This window comes from Sciurus vulgaris (assembly GCF_902686455.1).
Source record: "Sciurus vulgaris genome assembly, chromosome: 4".
NCBI classification, from domain to species: Eukaryota; Metazoa; Chordata; class Mammalia; order Rodentia; family Sciuridae; genus Sciurus; species Sciurus vulgaris.
In genome coordinates, this window is record NC_136464.1 from 33,194,572 (window position 1) to 33,213,775 (window position 19,204).

The 19,204-nt window shown below is 43.3% G+C and overlaps 1 protein-coding gene across 45 annotated transcripts in view; it reads left to right on the plus strand.

The window, feature by feature from the left end:
- The first annotated feature begins 11,298 nt into the window (after positions 1-11,298).
- Positions 11,299-19,204, plus strand: part of SORBS1 (sorbin and SH3 domain containing 1) — a 236,120-nt gene continuing 228,214 nt past the window's right edge. For 40 of the 45 annotated variants that reach the window (XM_079135991.1, XM_079136039.1, XM_079136017.1 and 37 more), the window contains exon 1: positions 11,299-11,469. In XM_079135991.1, the coding sequence (XP_078992117.1) occupies positions 11,314-11,469 (156 nt within the window). In that variant the 5' untranslated portion in view covers positions 11,299-11,313. Of the gene's footprint in view, positions 11,470-17,907; positions 18,019-19,204 lie in introns of those variants that run through there. The other 5 variants (XM_079135999.1, XM_079136003.1, XM_079135993.1 and 2 more) reach the window with 2 other exon arrangements.

Consider the following 19,204-nt stretch of genomic DNA (forward strand, 5'->3'; position numbering starts at 1 on the left):
ACCTTTCAACTGGATGCTTTCCCTGATCTTTCCAGGCCCCAGTTCCTCCTGCTACTGCCACCAGACAGGTTGTCTTTACATGCCACTCCCTGTGGCATGCTCACATTCCTAAGGTTTTTGTTTTGTTCTCATATGTCTTGCACTTGATCATCTCGATGGATATGCCCAAGCCACTTCCTTGCACTGATATGCTCAGGCCATTCCTTTGGACTGATATTCCCAAATTTCTATCTGTTCTCCAAATCTTTCTGGACCCAGCTCCCATCTCTTCTCTGCTGTGAAATTTCCTCAGATCCTTCTGGTCCTGAATTCCTCTGGTGCAGGATTTACTGTCTATGCTATTGTTTGATAATTAATCATGTTTTTCTGCATTATGCCATCTTCCATTTTGTTGCAGTGAACTTACTGCGGATCCCTTGTATTTACTTATTTTTCAATCTTTTCTGTGCTTGCCAACTTTTTAACTAGATCATGTGATCCTGGGGGAGTGGGGGACTGCTATGTCTTAGGAACATTTTTGCTTGGGTGCTTTTATGCCTCATCCCTTCCCTCCTGCATGTCCACTCCCCTCCGTGATAGGTGGCCCAGATCAGCCCCTCCCCTAGTCACATTAATTATTCCATGAACTCTTGTCTAACTGCAGTATTTTCCCAGCGTTTGTCTTACTTAAAGCACTGGGTTTTCAGAAGTAGCAAGGTGTGGATCTGGGGCCACAAAGGTCCCCTGTAGGTGATAAATAAGGGTGATCTGGGCTGCAGTAGGACAGGATGTGGCCAACACCTGGAGAAAAGCAGTCAGGGGTGGGGAGAGAGAGAACTGAAGATGACTCGTGGGTACCTGCATTCAATTATGCATAGAACCAGGTTTATCCTTGACCTTTTAATGACCAGATGAACACATTTTCCTTTTTTCATTTAAATTAGCTTGAGTTAGAGTTCTGTTATTTTAATTGGTAGAAGCTTAAAAAAAGGAATGAATTCCTTTTATGACTTGTGTATGTGCCATTTTATTTCTTTATAGGTTTTTATTAACATTTTCTGAGGAGCTGGGTACAGTGGTTCTCACCTGTAATCCCAGCTACCTGGAAGGCTGAGGCAGGAGGATTGTAAGTTTGAGACCAGTCTCAGCAACTGGGCAAGATCCTGTCTCAAAATAAAATTTAAAAGGCTGGGGTTGTAGCTCTGTGTTAGAGCACTTGCTTAGCATGTGCCAGGCCCTGGGTTCAATCCCCAGTGCTGAAAAAAAGATCTGACAATAAGTGTGCCATTAATCATTTTAGCCTATTTTGAAAATACAGAAATGTTTAAAGAAAAAATTAATATTATCCATATCTCCACCACCCAAAGCTACTGCTATCTGCCTTTAGCTTGCTTTTCTCCTTTAACCTTTCTTTTTTTATGCTTTTTCTAAGGCAATGCTATTTTATGCCATTTCTAAAGTATATACATTGTAGGTTCAGTTTTACATTCTGCCTTTATGATCATTATATTGCAAATAGTTGAGCATTCACTGTTTTATACACTAGTCTTCAACTTTGCTTATTATTTTCTTTTAAAAATGTTCTCTTGACCCAGTGGCTCAGGAGTCTGAGGCAGGATTGTGGGTTCAAAGCCAGCCTCAGCAACTTCATGAGGCCCTAAACAAATCAGTGAGGCCCTGTCTCAAAAAAAAAAAAAAAAAAAAAAAAAATTAAAAAAGGTGGGTGGCCTGGTGATGTGACTCGTGGTTAAATGCCCCCTGGATTCAACCCAAAGTACCAACAAATCAAAAAATAAAGATGTTCTTGTTACTTTTCTTACTGTTGAAGAGAGGGCTAAGGTGAGAGAATGAGAGAGAGACTGGGGAAAAGAGGAGAGAGATATCAAGAATACATGAGAGAGGAAGAAGAGCGAGCAGATATGACCGTTCTTTTCTTCCTTTACAAATTCATATTTTATCCTGCTTGATTCCAGAAAAGATTTAAGGCACTATTGTCTTTGTAGACTTAGGACAGCAGATTTCCCATGTCTTTCCATTGGTGGTGGCTGTAGGGGCTGCTGTGGTTCTGTGTTCCCATGCCCCTGAGGCTGAGCCAGAACAGGCTTCTGCAGGCTGCAATTCAAGATGGCCAATTCGCAATCCTAGCAGAATCAATCTATTAGAAACTAATGAGGCACAAATAGTTCATGCACTTTGAGGCTGATCTGCCAAATGAGATAAACAGGGCTCAATCAGCAGGGAAAATCAATGATGCAAAAATGCATTTCAATCTAACATGATTTCCCCCTGGGATGCCCACGACATCACATTCTATTGTTTTGATGCTTCTGTGGCAATTCTTGTCTAAGCTTCTGTAGGCCAGGCCAAGAGAACTCCCCCACCCAGGGTTTCATGCTCCCAGAGGCTGGTAAATGCCAAGATTTGGTGGCTAAGACTGAGAGGCATGGGTGGCCAATGTGCAAGAAGGGAGGATTTTCTGTTTTGTAAGTAAACTAACCTCTATTTATAAACCACCCTCTCTACAAGGTGATATAATTAGCAAATAACAAGACTATGAACTTTCTAAGGCAGCAAATCACAAAAGCGTCGTATTACTGATGTACATTTATAAAACAAAATACAGAGTGATGTTTTTAAAATTCTGTCATTTTTTTGTGGTACTAAATATATTTTTCTTTAAATATACTAGCAAGATATAATCATGAAAATATTACAAATTATCAATAAGTAAAAAAAAAATATTTGTCGTCTCTATTAAACTTTACATTTACCACATTTCTCTTCATGCAGAATCATTTTAAAAATAAAACCATGAAATACATGTCATTTTATAACCTACTTGTAAAAAATTGTAATATTCCGGTGTAGACTAACTGCGCAGGTCTTTTCCACTGTCATGGTTTTGCCTGGGAGGGTCACACCTCCACTGATGCCCTCTGTGTTTGGAAGCCAACTTGGTCCTTGGGAGACCTGACTCGAATGAACAGTTTAGCTCAGGAAAGTGGGGAAGGGATCTAAAAACACCACGTCTGATCCTGGATAGGGTATCCTGCAGGACTTGGGGTCCAAGGCAAGGGTCTGAGTGTGGCAGGCCCAGCCAGTTGGCTAGCTCCAGGGAAACTGCTGGGGATGGACAACCACACAGATTCATTCAGCAGGTCGTCAGGTTAAATCAAAGGGTAACCAGAAAACGGAGAGCACAGGTTGAGGTCCAAGGCCTAAAGTAACCAAGAAGACTCAGGGCGAGGCCACCCCAGGCAAAACTATGGCTAAACTGATATGATTATTTCCTCCAGAGTGAGGACTGGATCAGTAAGTATCAATTCCAGTGCCAGAAAGAATGAAAATTCAGTAAGTAGTTGTTGCATAAAGGAATAATGAATCTACTTTTTCCTAGCCATTCGTGTCTTAGTTCAGATGTTATCTCCTCCAGGAAGGGTTCCCTAATCAACACCCCTCTACTCATTCCTTCCACCCCCAGTCCCTGATAATACTCTCCACTGGGACTCATCCAACTCAACAATGAAAAGACAAATAATCCAATTTAAAAAGGCAAACTATGTGAACAGACGTTTCTCCAAGGAAGATATATGAATGACCAATAAGGACATAAAAAATGCCCAACATCATTTGTCATTAGGGAAACACAAATCAAAAGCACAGTGAGACACCCCTTCATCCCCACTAAGATCATTATAATAAAAATGATGGACAGTAACAAGTATTTGCGCAGACGTGGAAAAATTGCAACTCTCATATATCCCTGGCGTCAATATCAAGTGGTGCAGCTGCTTTGGAAAACAATTTGGCAGTTCCTTAAAAAGTTAAACATAGAGTTACCATATGACCCAGCAATTCTACTCTGAGGTAAGTACCCAAGAGAACTGAAAACATATGTTCGTTAAAAGTCGTACATGAAGGTTCTCAGCAGCATTGTTTATAATAGTGGAAACAACCAATGGATGAATGGATAAACAAATTGTAGTCCTCCATATGATGGAACATCATTCAGCCATAAAAGAAGAAATGTACTGATAATGCCCCACGAAAACATCATGCTAAATGAAAGGAGGCAGACATGAAAGGCCGTATATGATAGCATTTATCTAAGTTGCCCAGAACAGGCAAATCTATAGACAGGAAGTAGATTAGTGGTTGCCAGGGACTGGGAGAAGAGAGGACATGGGAAACAACTCCTTGTAGGTGTAGGGCTTCTTTTTGTGGTGATGAAAATGTTCTGGAATAAGTGGTGATGGGGTTGACCAACCTTATGAACATAATGAAAACCATTGGATTATTGACTAGTGTATCTACTAAGTTATCTTGTGATCAAATATGTACTTATATCTTTTCCACAAGACTTAGCATCATGAAAGTAGGACTTCCCTCATTTTTTTGACTCTAAAGCTCTGAGTAGAGAATCTGAAGCAGAGTGGCTAATGAATGGCTTGAGAGTTCTCTTTCCACAATCCCAGGTCTACCTGTCTGGTTCTGCTTCCTGCCTTCAAGAAACATTTGGGGTGTTACAAAACCCAGTCCAGGAATAGTGTCCTCTGAAACCAAAGAGTGGGCCTCATCCGCCCAGCAGCCACCAAGGAGCCTGTGGTTTGACTACAAGTTTGGAACAACATTGTTTAACTTATTGAGCAGGGGTCACACTGAATCCAAGAAAAGGGGCCACTACTGACCCTCAGGGATCATTCCTCTCCCCCTGATGAAGGATTCACCATGAATAACCCTTCTCTGGAGATGGCAGCCTGGGCTGCCACAATTTCTGGGAACCTAGTTCTAGCCTGCTTTCTGGTTCTGCTCTACTTCCACCTCAAGGTCTAAGGAAGTCCTTGGTTCTTCTGGCATAAGGGAGGAGATAGAAGATAGGTGTCTTTGTCCAGTTCTGTCTTGTACAAAATCCAGTTTCCCTTACTCCCTTGGCTATAGGATGTGATCCCCACGCCTCCTACTGCAGATTATTTCCTTCTTATAGACAGGGCCAGGTAAACAGGCAGGCCATGTAAGCATTGTTAAGATTGCCAACTTAAAAGTGGCTCCACACGCCCCTGGAAACTTGAGACTTTCTCAGGCCTCCTCTCAGGAGAGCCCATGTGTGCCTGGATGAATCACTCAGTTCAGACAGCTGGGGAAGCAGGTGGAGAGATCACTAAGCAACATGGCCTGGTGACTAGGGAGGGTCACCACAGTGTCGTCCAAGCCAGTGGGTTGAGGTAACTGAAGCTTGAGACTGCTGAGTGGAGACAGGGCAAGCAAGTTCAGGGACAGGACAGACCTGCTAAGGTAATGCTAAGGGACTGAAACTCCACCGGTGCCCCAGCCGTCTCCCTTTCTGCCCTTCCCTTGCTAAATGCTGAAGAAGTGTAATTAGCCATCCCAGGACACCTGTGTGAATCAGTTTGGCTCTCCGACATGGGTTCCATCAGTGAACTCTTCCCACCACCTCTGACAAGCTTCCGAGGGTTTCCAGAATGTCAGTTATTCTTTTTTTTAAAATATATTTTTTAGATGTTGATAGACCTTTATTTTATTCATTTATTTATATGTGGTGCTGAGAATCGAGCCCAGTGCCTCACACAGCCACAACCCCAGCCCTGGGTTTTTCTTCTGACACCATTGTTGTTGATTTTTTTTAAAATTCGTTAAGGTCACACTCGTTCAGTAAGGCTAGCTGCCCATTTCCAAAGTCTCATTTCCTCTCAGTCTATTCACAATAGCCTCTCTCGTGCTCTCCATCCTTCCCTGTGCCTCCCTTTTTCCTTCTCTCTTGCTCTTTACTCCTCTTTCCTGGATTCCTCCCCTTGTCTCTCTACTTTATCTACTTTATGCCTCTCTCAGAGTGGTCAGCTGCATCCAACAACTCTAAAAATGGTTTGTCTCAAGTAAACACTTGATTAACTAACTTACTTTAGAGGAATAAATCTTCTAAAGTAAACTTGGCACTTTCTAACCCATGACTCTCCTGTCCCAGTGTTAGTCAGCTTTGCCTTGCTGTGACCAAAATACCTGACGAGAACAACTTAGAGGATTGAAGGCATCAGAGGTCTCTTTCCACGGTCAGACTCCATTACTCTGGACCCGAGGTGAGGCAGGACATCATGGTGGAAGGGCATGGCAGAGGAGGTCACCCTTAACTCGTGCCAGGAAGGAAAAGGAGAGGGAGCTCCTGAAACACAGGGACAACATATAATCCCCAAGGACATGCCCCCAGTGACTGCCAGTCATGCCCTACCTGCCTACAGTTACCACTGGTAATCTGCTCAAATTATTAATCCATCAAATAAATTAATCCACCGATGAGTTTACAGCTCTCGTTATCTAATCGTTTCATTTCTGACCATCCCTGAATTATCTATCACATAAGCTTTTGAGTGTGTGTTGGCGGGGCACTTCATATCCTAACCATAACAGTCAGAAAAAGCAGACCTCAGCAGCTTCTTCCAGGCCTCTACCCCCCCTTGTCCCTTTCCCTAACCCCCTACCTAGGGCAGATTTTTCCATGGATACATTCTGAACTTCTAATTTCTCCCAAAGTTCCCCTGTGTTAACATTTTAAATGTTTTAATTTTGACTATCTAATAGTACAAAATAACCTCCAAGCCAAACCTTGCATACTTGGTAAAACACAGTTATTGGAGGGTATATTATATACTCATAATATCATCTAAGTAACAACATAAGACACGTCAGAGCCAAGTTTTTTTTTTGTTTTTTTGTTTTTTTCTTTTGTACTAGGGATTGAACCCAGGAGCACTTAACCACTGAGCCACATCCCCGGCCCTTTTTTATTTTTTATTTTGAGACAGGGTCTCACTAAGCTGCTTAGGGCCAGCTGAGGCTGGCCTTGAGCTTGCAATCCTCCTACCTCTGTCGCCCCAGTCACTGGGATTACAGGTGTGCACCACCACTACGAGCTAGAGCAAGTGTTTTTAGGTAGATAAACAGAGAGGCCTGGTAACCAGAGTCTGTGGTTACTGACTTGTATTTGTCCCAGCACAGTGATCCCCACTGCTCCTCTTGTTTTCTACCTGGTCCCACAGACATCTCCTGACCAGCCTCTACCCATCTCATCAAACTTCCCTGAAGCAGCGTCCACCACCACAGACTTATGAAGGAGTTGGAAATCTTGGATCTATCATTTCATCTTCAAAACAGTTCTGTGCCCTCAGGCATGTGTGTATAGATTCACTTTTTTTCTGTCATCAGTAAGAAACAAGAGAATCAGTTCTTTCAGAGAGTTTTGTTCTTTCCACTACTTGCTTCACTTTCTTTAAAATGCTATGAAATAAATTAGGTGTAAATCATTCCTAGGGTTTTTAGTGACGCAGCAGCTAGGCCTTTCTCTCTTTCAGTTTTCTTCTCTCTTGGTGTTGTGCAGCATGGTGTCTCTGAAAATGCCTAGGGTCCAGTGTTGGGTAACTGGGGAAACAAGTTACCAAAACCGAAGCATTTTAAGAAAGTATTGTAGAGTGAAACAGACATTATTACTTCATGTACATGTGTGACCACCTGACCGATGTGATCCTACAATATGTACAATTATAAAAATGAGAAATTATACTCCATTTATATATGATTTATCAAAATGCATAAATGCATTCTACTCTCATGTATAACTAGAAAAAATTTAAAAATTTGAAACAAATAATTTGTGCTTTTTCTTAAAAAAAAAAAAATGATCTTTCTCAAAGTTGCCTCCTTGTAATGACAATAATATCCACATATGGAGGGCTCCTGTGTCAGGCAGCGTGTGAGCACTTTACAAGCAGGATCTCATGTACAGCTTGCAAGTGGACGTTAGGAGGGTTGTGTCAGCCCATGTGGCATCTGACTGAGGCATGTGCCAGAGTTCCACGCTGGCCGCTGGAGCCAGGATTCTGCCAGCTGTCTGGCTCCAGAGTCAGCAGCCTCAACCACTACACTACTGCCATCTCTGGATGGGCTAGTTTCTTTCCCCCTGTCCCAACCTGTGTGACTCTGAAGATGGAGGATAGGCTGAGGACACGGCTATCTACCTCAAAATCCTGCTCCCTCCTCTCCAAACTCCTCACACTTACCGCCTGCTTGAGGGATGCTGCCTGGAGCACGTTTATGATCCTGGTTTGTGCGCACGACTCTCCTGCTTCATATTTTTATTTCTCTCCAATAGTGGAAAGACCACTGGGAAAAATCTGATGCACATGAAGAGAAAATGAGGAGTTACTAATAAGATTAAATTACACTTGTGCACATTTTAACCAGTGTGTGAAAGCACAGTACTAAGCACTTGAGATGAGCAGACACGAGCCACGACCTTACAGAATTTACAACCTGGAGTGGAGAGGGAATGAGGAATAAAACTACAGAGAAACAGACACGAGCTCATGCCAAATATGGTAAGTTACAGGAGAAAGGAAGAATTGGAGTGCTGTAGGGCTAGGGAACAGGAGCCCTCCCGTCTCCTTGGCGAATCAGGAATGAAGCTGGGTGGTGTGAGAGAGCTGGTCCAGGTGGAGAGTGGAGGGCCCCGCACTTTACCCTAGCTGTCACTAGTACGCTGGGATGGCCTTGGTGTTTCCCCTGCCCATGCTGGCCTACAGAATTTATAGGACCACTAGAAAATGAAAATGCAGGGCCCCTTTTTAAAAAATGAATTCCAAGATGAGGACAGTAGGATGTTAAACCAAGTGTGGGACCCTTCTCAGCAAAGGCTGCCCGCCCAGGGAGTGGAATCTGCCCCACACGACCTGCCCTGGCCTCTGCTTCCTCAGCCCTCCCCTGTGGGAAATAGGGAGCCAGGTCTTGCCTGGCCGCCTGACCACCGACTCTCCAGCACTCAGCAAGAGGCCTGCTAGGCAGAGGAACCAGTGAACGAATGGAGATAGGAATGAATTGGTACAAGTACACCTGTTGATTTCTTGAATTACTTTTAGCATTAAAATGTTATTAGGTCATTTGTGAACACTTCTTGGGGAAGACATTTGGGATGAGTCTTGAAGGATAGTAGGATTTTCTTTCTGTTTTCTCCTCTTCCCTTCCCTTCTGTCCTTCTAGTCTTTTTCCATTTCTCTCAAACACTCTAATGATAATGTTTTGCTTTAAAATGGGAAATGCCACAGTTACACAAACTGGAACCTCCTGAGGAATGACTTACAGACTTTGGACTCAATTCAGATTCCTTGAGATAATTTCCCACTTATAGAGATGGCCTTGATTATCCATTAACTCTCCCTGGATAGAATCTGGATTTTCATTTTTAAATTCTTTTGTTTTATTTTTCTTGAAACAATTTGATAGATGTTTATGAAAGGAAAAAAAATCAGAAAAATAAAGATGAGCAAAAAATAACTTTTCATAAGTCCATGTGAAAAATAGAATAAAACTAGTTTTCAAATTACTTTTTCATTCAAGAGTTTATTTGGACCATCTTTGTGTGCTAATAGTGCCAATAACCAGGTATGGTGGTGTATGCCTGTGATTCCAGATACTCAAAAGGCTGAGGTAAGAGGGTTGCTTGAACATAGAAATTCAAGGTAAACCTGGGCAACATAGCAAGATCCACACCTCAAAAAAAAAAAAAAAAAGTATCAAATATACTTTTTCATTTTTCATGGCTGTGTGGTATTTTGTTCAATAGTTGTACTGTTATTTTCTTAAATACATTCTAATTGAACATTTGAATTTTTTTTGAAAAAAATGTTTTGCTTCTCTATTTTTTTTTTTTTTTTTTTTTTTACTATTCTAAATGATGTTGCCCTGAATTTGCTGGGTAGGTAGACAACTGACTATCAGTCTCTCTATTCTTATTTTCCACCTCACAATAATGATAGTGCTTCCTCTTGGGTTGTTGTGTGGTGTGAGTTAATACAAATAAAGCTCTTAGCTTAAGTACAGTATTGTGCATAGCAGACTAGGTGGGCACAATAAATATTTGCCATTTTTACTTTATTGCCTAGAAAAAACCGTTTTGCTCAGATTGTGGTATAAGGTGATTGAAGAACCTATGAAGTGTTCTTTGCAAAGCAGTAGGATGCGTGCATGGGGGAGGCAGGGGTGAGGGTTCTTTATGTTTTCTATTGACTGGTCTCCTTGCTTATAGAGTAAGTTCGCAGATAGCTAGGAGTCTTCTAATCTTTTTCATTTTTTACTTTCTTACTTGAGGAAAAGAAGGGGCTCAAGCAAAGACTTGTCCACTGTTCTCTGACATCTAAGAACCTTTGCAGATGGGTTTCTCTTCAGCCTGAGCAGTCACAGAGTCAACAAGTCACTTTGCCAGGCCACACACAGCCTGTTAACTGGGAAAATGCTCCAGCTGGTGATTCTGGTCAAAGGCAGCCTGAGGGATGACTGCCCTACCTTGAGGGACTTCCCAGGGATGTAGAAAGTTTAGCATGGAGGAAACAAGTTCCTGACCAGCTGCTAGTTGGCTCTGTGATCTTGGGCGAGCAGTTTTCCCTCTCTGGTTCCCCTCTCTGTTTCCTTTTCTGTAATTCTGAAGGTAACTGGAGAAGGTCAGATGGATGCCAAGCTCAGTGATTAGCTCTGAACATAATCTAATACAGTGAACTTCCCTCCACTTGCACACGACCCTGTTTTGTTTTATTCACTCTACTCTCACATTGCAGATGATATCTTTCTTTTGTACCTATTTCTTCCTAAGGATAGAGGCCTTACCAGTAACCCCTGGGCTATATGTGAAAATATGTAAACTCAGAGTCTGAGTTCAAAATCCTGATTGTACTGCTTGCTATGGGACCCCGGGCAAGCCATTTAAACATACCTCAGTTTTTCCACTTGAAAATAGGGATTAGTAATGGGACTTCTCGTATAAGGCTATGATGATCAAATGAGAAAATATCTAGGAAAAATTAAGTACCTTGGTTGGTACAAAGAATAATAATGAGAGCAACAAACCTTTATGGAGCACGATGAGGGGGACTTCATCTAAATGCTTTACATCAGTAAACTATATTAATCTTCATTCTTTAAAAAATGGGAACTATCGTACCATTTTACAGATGAGCAAACTGTGGCCTAGGGGTAAAAGAATTTATATGTAGTCAAAACACATGAGCTGTTATTTTTATGCCTTAGGTTCCTCCAACTCCCTGAGGGCGACCCCTTTGAAAGCCTGGAAGGACCCAAGGCTGGCCCAGGACTGAAAGGGTTACTTCGTGCGGGCGCGCGCCTTATCAGCGGCGCTCCGCGGGCCCGCGCAGGGCTCACAATGCAGCGGGCGGGGCGGCGGGCGCTACCTCGCCTTCCATTGGCGCACACGCCCCTTCCTGTCACGGCCGGGCCCGGCCACGCCCCCTGGGCGCTGCCAGAGTGGACGGTTCCAGAGGCATGCTAATGAGGGGCAGGGCGCCGCAGCCCATTGGCCAGCCGCGGAATGTCGGTGAAGTCAGCGCCGAGTCCCAGAAAAACAGAGCCCGGCCAACTGCAGCGTGTAGTGTGAGTGGGGCAGGACGCGCGCAGCCCGCCCGCCCGGCGACCCGCAAGGTAAGCCCGCGCCGCCCGCCTGCCGGGCCGCGATCGCCCGCTCAGCGGCGGCGGAGCCGGGGGTGTGCGTCTGCCCGGCCCCCACGGGCGGCGCCTTTGTTCCGCGCTACAAGGAGGTGCTTTTAAAGGGCCAGCTGTTGGAGGGACTTGGGGGACCCCCCTCCCCCAGAACATCCCCTGGTGGTCACGGGGACGGCCGTGGCCCCCCGCGGCCGAACCGTCTGTCGTGCCTGCTCCGTAGATCTCCAGTCCTTTAAGGAAAGTTCCCTAGCATGCAGGGGACCTGGGGATTCCAGGTTTCTTTCTTCTTTTTTTGGTGGGTAGGGGGTAGTGCGATCATGGCCACTGCCAGAAGAGAATGTCCTCCCGCTTTGGGTTGGGCTGCAACATGGGTGGGTGGAGGAGACTTGAAAGCCCGGGTGGGTTTGTGTTGTAAAGTGAAACTACCGAAGGGCTCCTCTGCAGCAGCCAGAGGAAGGAGGAGGGAGCGAGCGGCAGGATGGAGGCATCTCAGGTGTGTTCATTCATCAGCATCCCCTGGAGCAGAGGGCGGCCTGAGGGGCGCAAGGACGAGGCGTCTGGCCCGAACCCGCCTGAACCGGCGCGTCGGGGTGTGTGTGTGCGTGTGTGCGCGTGCGGGGACACCGTGCTTGCCCATCCCTCCCATGCTCCTTCATCTCCCGGAGTGGCTGACAGCGTCTTGCTAGGCAGCTCATCACTGAGAAGGACGGAAAGCAATTCCTTTCTCTGAATTCCCTAAGCATTCCCGGCTCCCACCTTGCCACTTTCCGACCTGGCTTCCTTGATGAGCAGTAGTGACATTCAAAATAGAAAGGAAAAGAGGCATAAAGTCATTATGTTCCTTTCATGGGGGAATGTACTATCGAATTCTGCATCCCCGTGCCTCCGCTGTCGTAAGATGGCTTTGAAATTCACCAGTGCATGCTTTCTTCGGGCAGACAGAATTTATTACGCTATTATATGGCTACATAAAAGCAGAAGGGATCCCACTGAGCGTGGCTCGTTTTATCCAGTCCCCAGGTTTTCCCAGCATGTTCTGACTGAGGCTTTGGATTTTTGTTTTAAACACTGAGCGCTGGGATGCTCCTGTTGTCACAGGGCCGACCCGCTGAAATTGCTCGAATTGATTTCACTGTCAGTAGGAGGGAGGTTCATTTAGAGACTCATGGAACCTCTCTGGCATGTCAGAGCTCCGATTCCATCTCCCTACCCCATCCCTGAGTGCCCTTTTTCCTTTCTTAGGTGAAGACTAGGGATGTCTCATCTGTCTCCACTCTCCCTGTTTTGGGCTCCTCTATTTAGATTCAATTCTGTGGTTTTGGTTGGCAAGGAAGCTTGGTGGTGATTGAAGGGGTTGGTAGATTAAAAGTGGGGTGGGCAGCAGAAGGGGATCATCACATTAATGACAGAAAACACAAGGTGGATGTTTGGAGACTGCATAGCTTCAGGCTGTAGAGACTTAGATAAGGTAGATGACTGTGAGTGTGTATGTGTGAGTGTGTGTGCTATGAGGGGGAGGGGTGAACTAGGAGGATGCTACCAGCATTTATCTGCCCCACCCTCTTGATGCGCCTTAAATAGCTCCTTGCCAGCTAAGCCATCTCCCTCTTGGCCTGAGGGGAAAGGAGGGAATAGCTAGTCTGTTGTCATCTCTGTCCTGGGCACTGTTGGAGTAGATGGTTAGGAAAAGGTTAGTTTTCCAGAGAGCACTTTTCTTAGCTAAAGGACCCTGTGATAACTGTCTCTGGTGATTTCCCAGGAGGGAATTAGCATGATTGAAATGAAGTGCTCTCTCCCCTGTGGGGTGAAGATGTGGGGGCACTGTCATCTTCCATACAACACCCTCCCCTTTTGGCCCATCTTCCTCTTACCTGCTTTCCTTTGTGGCAGTTGGAGAGTGTATGTAAACTTTTAAAAGAGCTTGCTCATATTGGGGGTGGGTTGGAGTTTGGGAAAGGATGAACAAATGTTTCTTGCAGAACAAAGAACTGTTCAGCTCTCTCCTCTTTACCCTCTCCAAAATAGAGTTCAATACAGATAGCAGAGTCTGGGTTTTCTTTGCAGAGAATGAAAAGGCAGGCACCGGAAAGAAAGCTTCCATTGTGCAGGGTTGGTAATCATTTGGTCATCCCAACTTAGCTCTGGACCCTTCCCTGGATGTGGAAGTAGATTTGCTGTAGAGGGCACTCATTAGTAATTTAGGATTTAACCTGTGTTTTGGAAAAAAAGAATGGATGGTCTCAAAAAGCTGGTGGAGCTCTGGACCCGAGGTAGGACAGTTGGTTTTGGTCCTGGTCACCCATCTTCTCTGGACTTTGGGCTGGTAGTTTGTTTCCTAGGCCAGTATCCTTCTTGATAAAAGTGGAGAACTTCAGAACAGACCATTTTCCAGGGTTCCTGATAGCATTATTCTTCTTAGATTCACAAGTACAGTTTGTGATGGCATTTTTAGATTCTTTCTTTTTTGCTAACCTGATGCTAAATTCACAGTATTGAGCAATGGCTTGGAAGAAGCAATCTAGGACACAGATTCACTGTTGGACACAGACCACCTTTTCCTTGCTTGGTGTGCTTTGTGAGGTTTACTGTAGGTAAGTAATTCAGAGCTGGAATGGCCCAGAGTCAGAGGCATAGACCTCAGCATGGGAAGTTGTCTGGGGAAGGTGAAGGTAGATTGACAGATTGATAAGGAAAGGAGTTTCTTTTCTTTTTAAAAATTTGTTAATATATGTTAATTGTACAAATTAGTTGATTTTACTGTGACATTTCCATACACACCTTGATCATGTCCACCCTCTTTTCTACCCTCCCTTTTCTCCTCCTCCCCAGTCCCCTTCCTGTTCCCTAATAGTACCTCTTTGCTTTTGGATTTTTTTTAAACGTGGGATACTTTCCATTCTGTCTGACTTAACATAATGTTCTTTATCCATTAGCTTGCAAATGGATGGCATGACTTCCTTCTTGATGACTAAATAATACTCCATCGTGTATATTCATACTGTATTTTCCTTATCCATTCATCTGTCGATGGGCACCAAAGCTGATTCCATATCTTAGCTATGGTGAACAGTACTGCAATAAACATGGGCATATTTTGTGTGCTGACTTTATTTCCTTTGGATAAATACCCAGAAGTGGTACAGCTGGTCACATGGTAGTTATATTTTAATTTTCTGAGGAATCTCTGTACTGTTTTCCGTTATGTCTGTACTAATTTACATTCTTACCAGTAGTGTACAAGGGTTCTTTTTCTCTACATCCTCACCAGCATTTGTTGTTTTTCAGTTTTTTTGGTAATAGCCATTCTAATTGGGCTAAGATAGAATCCTGAGGTAGTTTTTGATTTGCATTTCCCTGGTTTAAGCATTTTCCCATACAATTATTGGCCATTTGTACTTCTTTTGAGAAGTGTCTGTTCAGATCATTTGCCTGTTTTTTGATTAAACGACTTGTTCTTTTGTTCTTTAGTTCTTCATATATTCTGGATATTAATCCTCTGTCAGGTGAAAACTAGCAAAGATTTTTCTCTCATTCTGTAGGTTGTCTCTTCACTGTTGATTGTTTCCTTTACAGTGCAGAAGCTTTTTAATTTGATGTAATCCTGTTTGTCAATTCTTGCTTTTATTACATAAACTATCAGGGTCCTATTTGGAAAATCATTGCTTCTGCCAGTATTTTGAAATGTTTCCCCCATGTTTTCTTCTAGTAGTCAGAGTTTCAGGTCTTACATTAAGGTTTTTGATCCATTTTGAGTTGACTTTTGTACAAGGGGGATTTAGTTGAATCTTTTACATGTGAATGTTCAGTTTCCTCAGCACCATTTGTGGAAGAGGCTTTCCTTCAATGTAGTTTTTGTGATCTTTGTTGAGAATTAACTATAGATGTGTAGATTTGTTTCTGGGTCCTCTCTTCTGTTCCATTGGTCTACATGTCTGTTTTTATGCCAATACCAGGTTCTTTGTGTTACTGTGACTCTGTAGTATGCTTTGAAATCAGGTATTTGCCTCTAGGACTGCTTTTTATGCTCAGGATTGCTGTGGCTATTCTGGGTCTTTTGTATTTCCATATGCATTTTAGAATTTTTTTTCTAGTTCTGTGAAGAAAGTCATTGATATTTTATTGGGTATTGCATTTCATTTACAGATCACCTTGGGTAGTATAGCCATCTTAACAATATCAGTTTTCACAGTCCATGAGTATGGCAAGCCTTTCCTCCTTCTGGTCTTGTCTTCAATTTATTTCTTCAGTGTTTTGTTATTTTCATTATGGCGGGTTTTCACAACCTTAGTTGGATTTATCGTTAGATATTTATTTATTTATTGAGGCTCTTGTGAATGGGAGTGCTAGGAAGGGGAATTAGTATAATTTGTTCCATCAGCTGTACCACTTCTGGGTATATATCCAAATGAATGGAAATGAAGTCAGTACACAAAACATGCCCACATATGTTCAATTCACTGTTTTATTTATGATTGCACAGGTGAACATTGAAAGGATGTGGGAGTTGGAAGAGATCTCTGTGATCGACCCATGTAGCTTTCCTCTCTGAAGAATTTGAGAAATTGGGAGGGTTGGCCGTTCATCAAAAGTCACACAGTTAGCAAGATGCAGAATTGGAGCAGGAACCCAGGGGGATGGACCCTTCGTCCCATATTCTAGATTTATCTGTTAATCCCCCTCCTCCTCTGAGAAAGAGGAGTCTAAGAAGGGGAGGAGAAAAGTCAGGAGGAAGAAAAGCACAGGAAGAAGGGGGAGGCTGCAGAAACAGATAGGAGAAGGTAGGAGGTTGTGGACAAGTTCAGTGGTGAAGGGAAAACACAGGAGCCAAGCTGGGAGCTCGAGGAAGGCACTGTGAGCCTTGAAGGAGCAGAGCATTTCTGTGCCCTGCAGTGAAGAAAGGAGCAGCTTGGCTTGAGCAAGGGAGTGTGTGGATTGAGGGGGACTGAGAGGCCCGCCGATTGAGCCTAACTTGGAGAGTCCCCTTGAGAGTGGTGGAGCCTGCTTAGCGTCAGGGCCAAGCAAGGCTTTAGCTCTCCTGGGGCCCATAGAACTTGAACATGTGGGGAGTCAGGTGAGCTGGTGGTGGTGCTGGCAAATGCTGAGGTGGGTCCCAGTTCTGCTGAAGTCCCAGTTTTTTTTTTTTTTAAATACAAAACTAAAAAAAGTTTTCCATGGTTTTCTCCTGTGACTTTCATTGTATGTTTATACAATTGTTATGTTTTCTGAAAGCGTTTCGTGTATTCCTTTTTCAGAGGACAGACTGGTTTACTGAATTTTAGCTCATCTGGGGGAGCTTCTGTCCTGTGACCTGAGCTAAGCCTCAGGATGTTTCAGGGAGCAATTAGAGAGCTGTGAACAGTGGCTAACCGGAGCATTAACTGTTCAAAGGCAGGAATAAAGGGCGATGATACTTTGAAGTCTGTGTTCCAAGCCAGCAGCTGGCCAGGAGCAGTGTGATTTCCTTTGGCCAGCTCCTCAGGCCTTCGGAAGTGTCTCTGTGGATCCCTCAGTGGCTCCTGTGTTTTGGTGTGGATAGGCATGTTGTGGGGCCCTGGATCTGGCTGCCTCCCATCCTTCTTTTCCGTATCTTTCTCTTCTAACCATTTCTTTTTCTCTCCTGTTGAATCTTTCTCCTTTCCCTCCTCGCTTATCTTCCCTTTACTCTCAGTAATATAGCTTTGTACTGTGCTTTCAGATATTTATTGTGTCATTAAAATTTCATGTTCTCTTTTCTTAATTTAAAACCAGTTCAGACCTTTTGAATGTGTATGTGTTTTACACACAAAACAAACAAACCGAACCCAATTAAATTGCTTTTTATTCCTGTGTGGTCTTCCATTGATTTTTTTCCCCTCCTCTTCTGTGGTCAGTACTGGCTCTTTGTAGGAAAACAAAACAAAACAAAACAAAACAACAACAACAACAACAAAAACCCCAGGTCTCTGTCATGTGGTTCTTGTTTTTAAAACAAAAACAGCTATAACAATAGAAGGAGTTTCCACCCTTGAATTATGAACCACAAGGGATACCCTCTCCCAAGAGATGGGCTCTGTTTCTTGACTTTCTTTCATGGAAGGAGTGTCTTTAATATCTTTAACAAGGCCTGTCCTACAGGGGTGTGGGTGCTGATGGTGCCCTGAGTTCAGTGGGGTTGGCAGGCATAACCACAAGAGCAAGGAATAATTTGGCATGATGGTTTTTCTTCATTTTCCCAGGCTATAGCAGGACCCTCACCCCTTTGGAAATGAATGGGATGTTTGTCATTGTAAAGATTAGTTGTGTAGGATCCAAGAGATATCTTATGCTCACCTTGGGAAGGTGGGTAGCCACCAACAGGTTTTTGTTGTGAAATTACAGATGTTTTGATGGATATATGTTGTATAGCCTCATAAATTTCTTCTGACTCTGATTAATTACAGAGAAGATTGAGTCTTAATGCTCAATGATCAGCAAGCAGTTTAGGATCTAAAGCGGGCCTCACGAGAAGAAGACACCTTGAAGTCTCTGGCTTTTATATTAAAAATCCATGTGAGTTTTGTTTTCTATTTTATTTGTGCTAGTCTTAGTCTGTCTAGTTAGTTTTAGTATAAAAATACTTAAGCAACTTTACTGTTGAATACAGTTGATGGTTGAGGAGAATGTGTTTATAGAGGCCCTCTTCAAGTACGCACATACCCCAAACCCTATGTGGAATGGCCAGGAGTTGGGAATGCTTCAGATCTCTGAGCTGGAGAACCACCTTCCAGCCTTACCTGCTGGCTCTTCTCTGTCCCCAGAGGCCAGGCTCCTCTGTAGTTGCTTTTCTCCCCTTTTCATGGCTGATTGCTAACTTCACCTTTCAGGCTCTCTGCACATCTGGAAGAGGGACATTTCTTACTTAGTTCACCTTAGTGAGATCTGGGAGAAGAGAGAATATTTTCATCCATTTTTTTTTAAATTATTAAAATCTTTTTTATTTTTACAGACTGCATTTTGATTCATTGTACACAAATGGGGTACAACTTTTCATTTCTATGGTGTATACAATGTGGATTCACACCATTCATGTAATCATACATATACATAGGGTAATACTGTCTGTTTCATTCTACTCTCTTTCTGTCTTCTACTTCCTTCCACCCCATTTTCCTCTACACCTTCCAAAGTTCCTTCATTCTTCTCTTCCCCCTATCACCGCCCCATTATATACTGTCATGCACTTATCAGAGAAAACATTGGGCCTTTGTTTTTTTTGGGCTTGGCCTATTTCACTTAGTATGATATTTTCCAACTTCATCCATTTGTCAGCAAATGCCATAATTTTATTCTTCTTTATGGCTGAGTAATATTCCATTGTGTATATATACCACAGTTTCTTTATCCATTCTTCAACTGAAGGGCATCTAGGTTGTTTCCATAATCTAGCTATTGTGAATTGAGCTGCTATGAACATTGATGTGGTTGCATCACTGTAGTATGCTGATTTTAAGTCCTTTGGGTATAAACCGAGGAGTGGGATAGCTGGGTCAAATGGTGGGTCCATTCCAAGCTTTCTGAGGAATCTCCATACTGCTTTCCAGAGTGGCTGCACCAATTTGCAATTCCACCAGCAATGTATTAGTGTGCCTTTTTCCCCACATCCATGCCAACATTTATCATTGCTTGGTTCTTGATAGCCATTCTAATTGGAGTTAGATGAAATCTTAGGGTGGTTTTAATTTGCCTTTCTCTAATT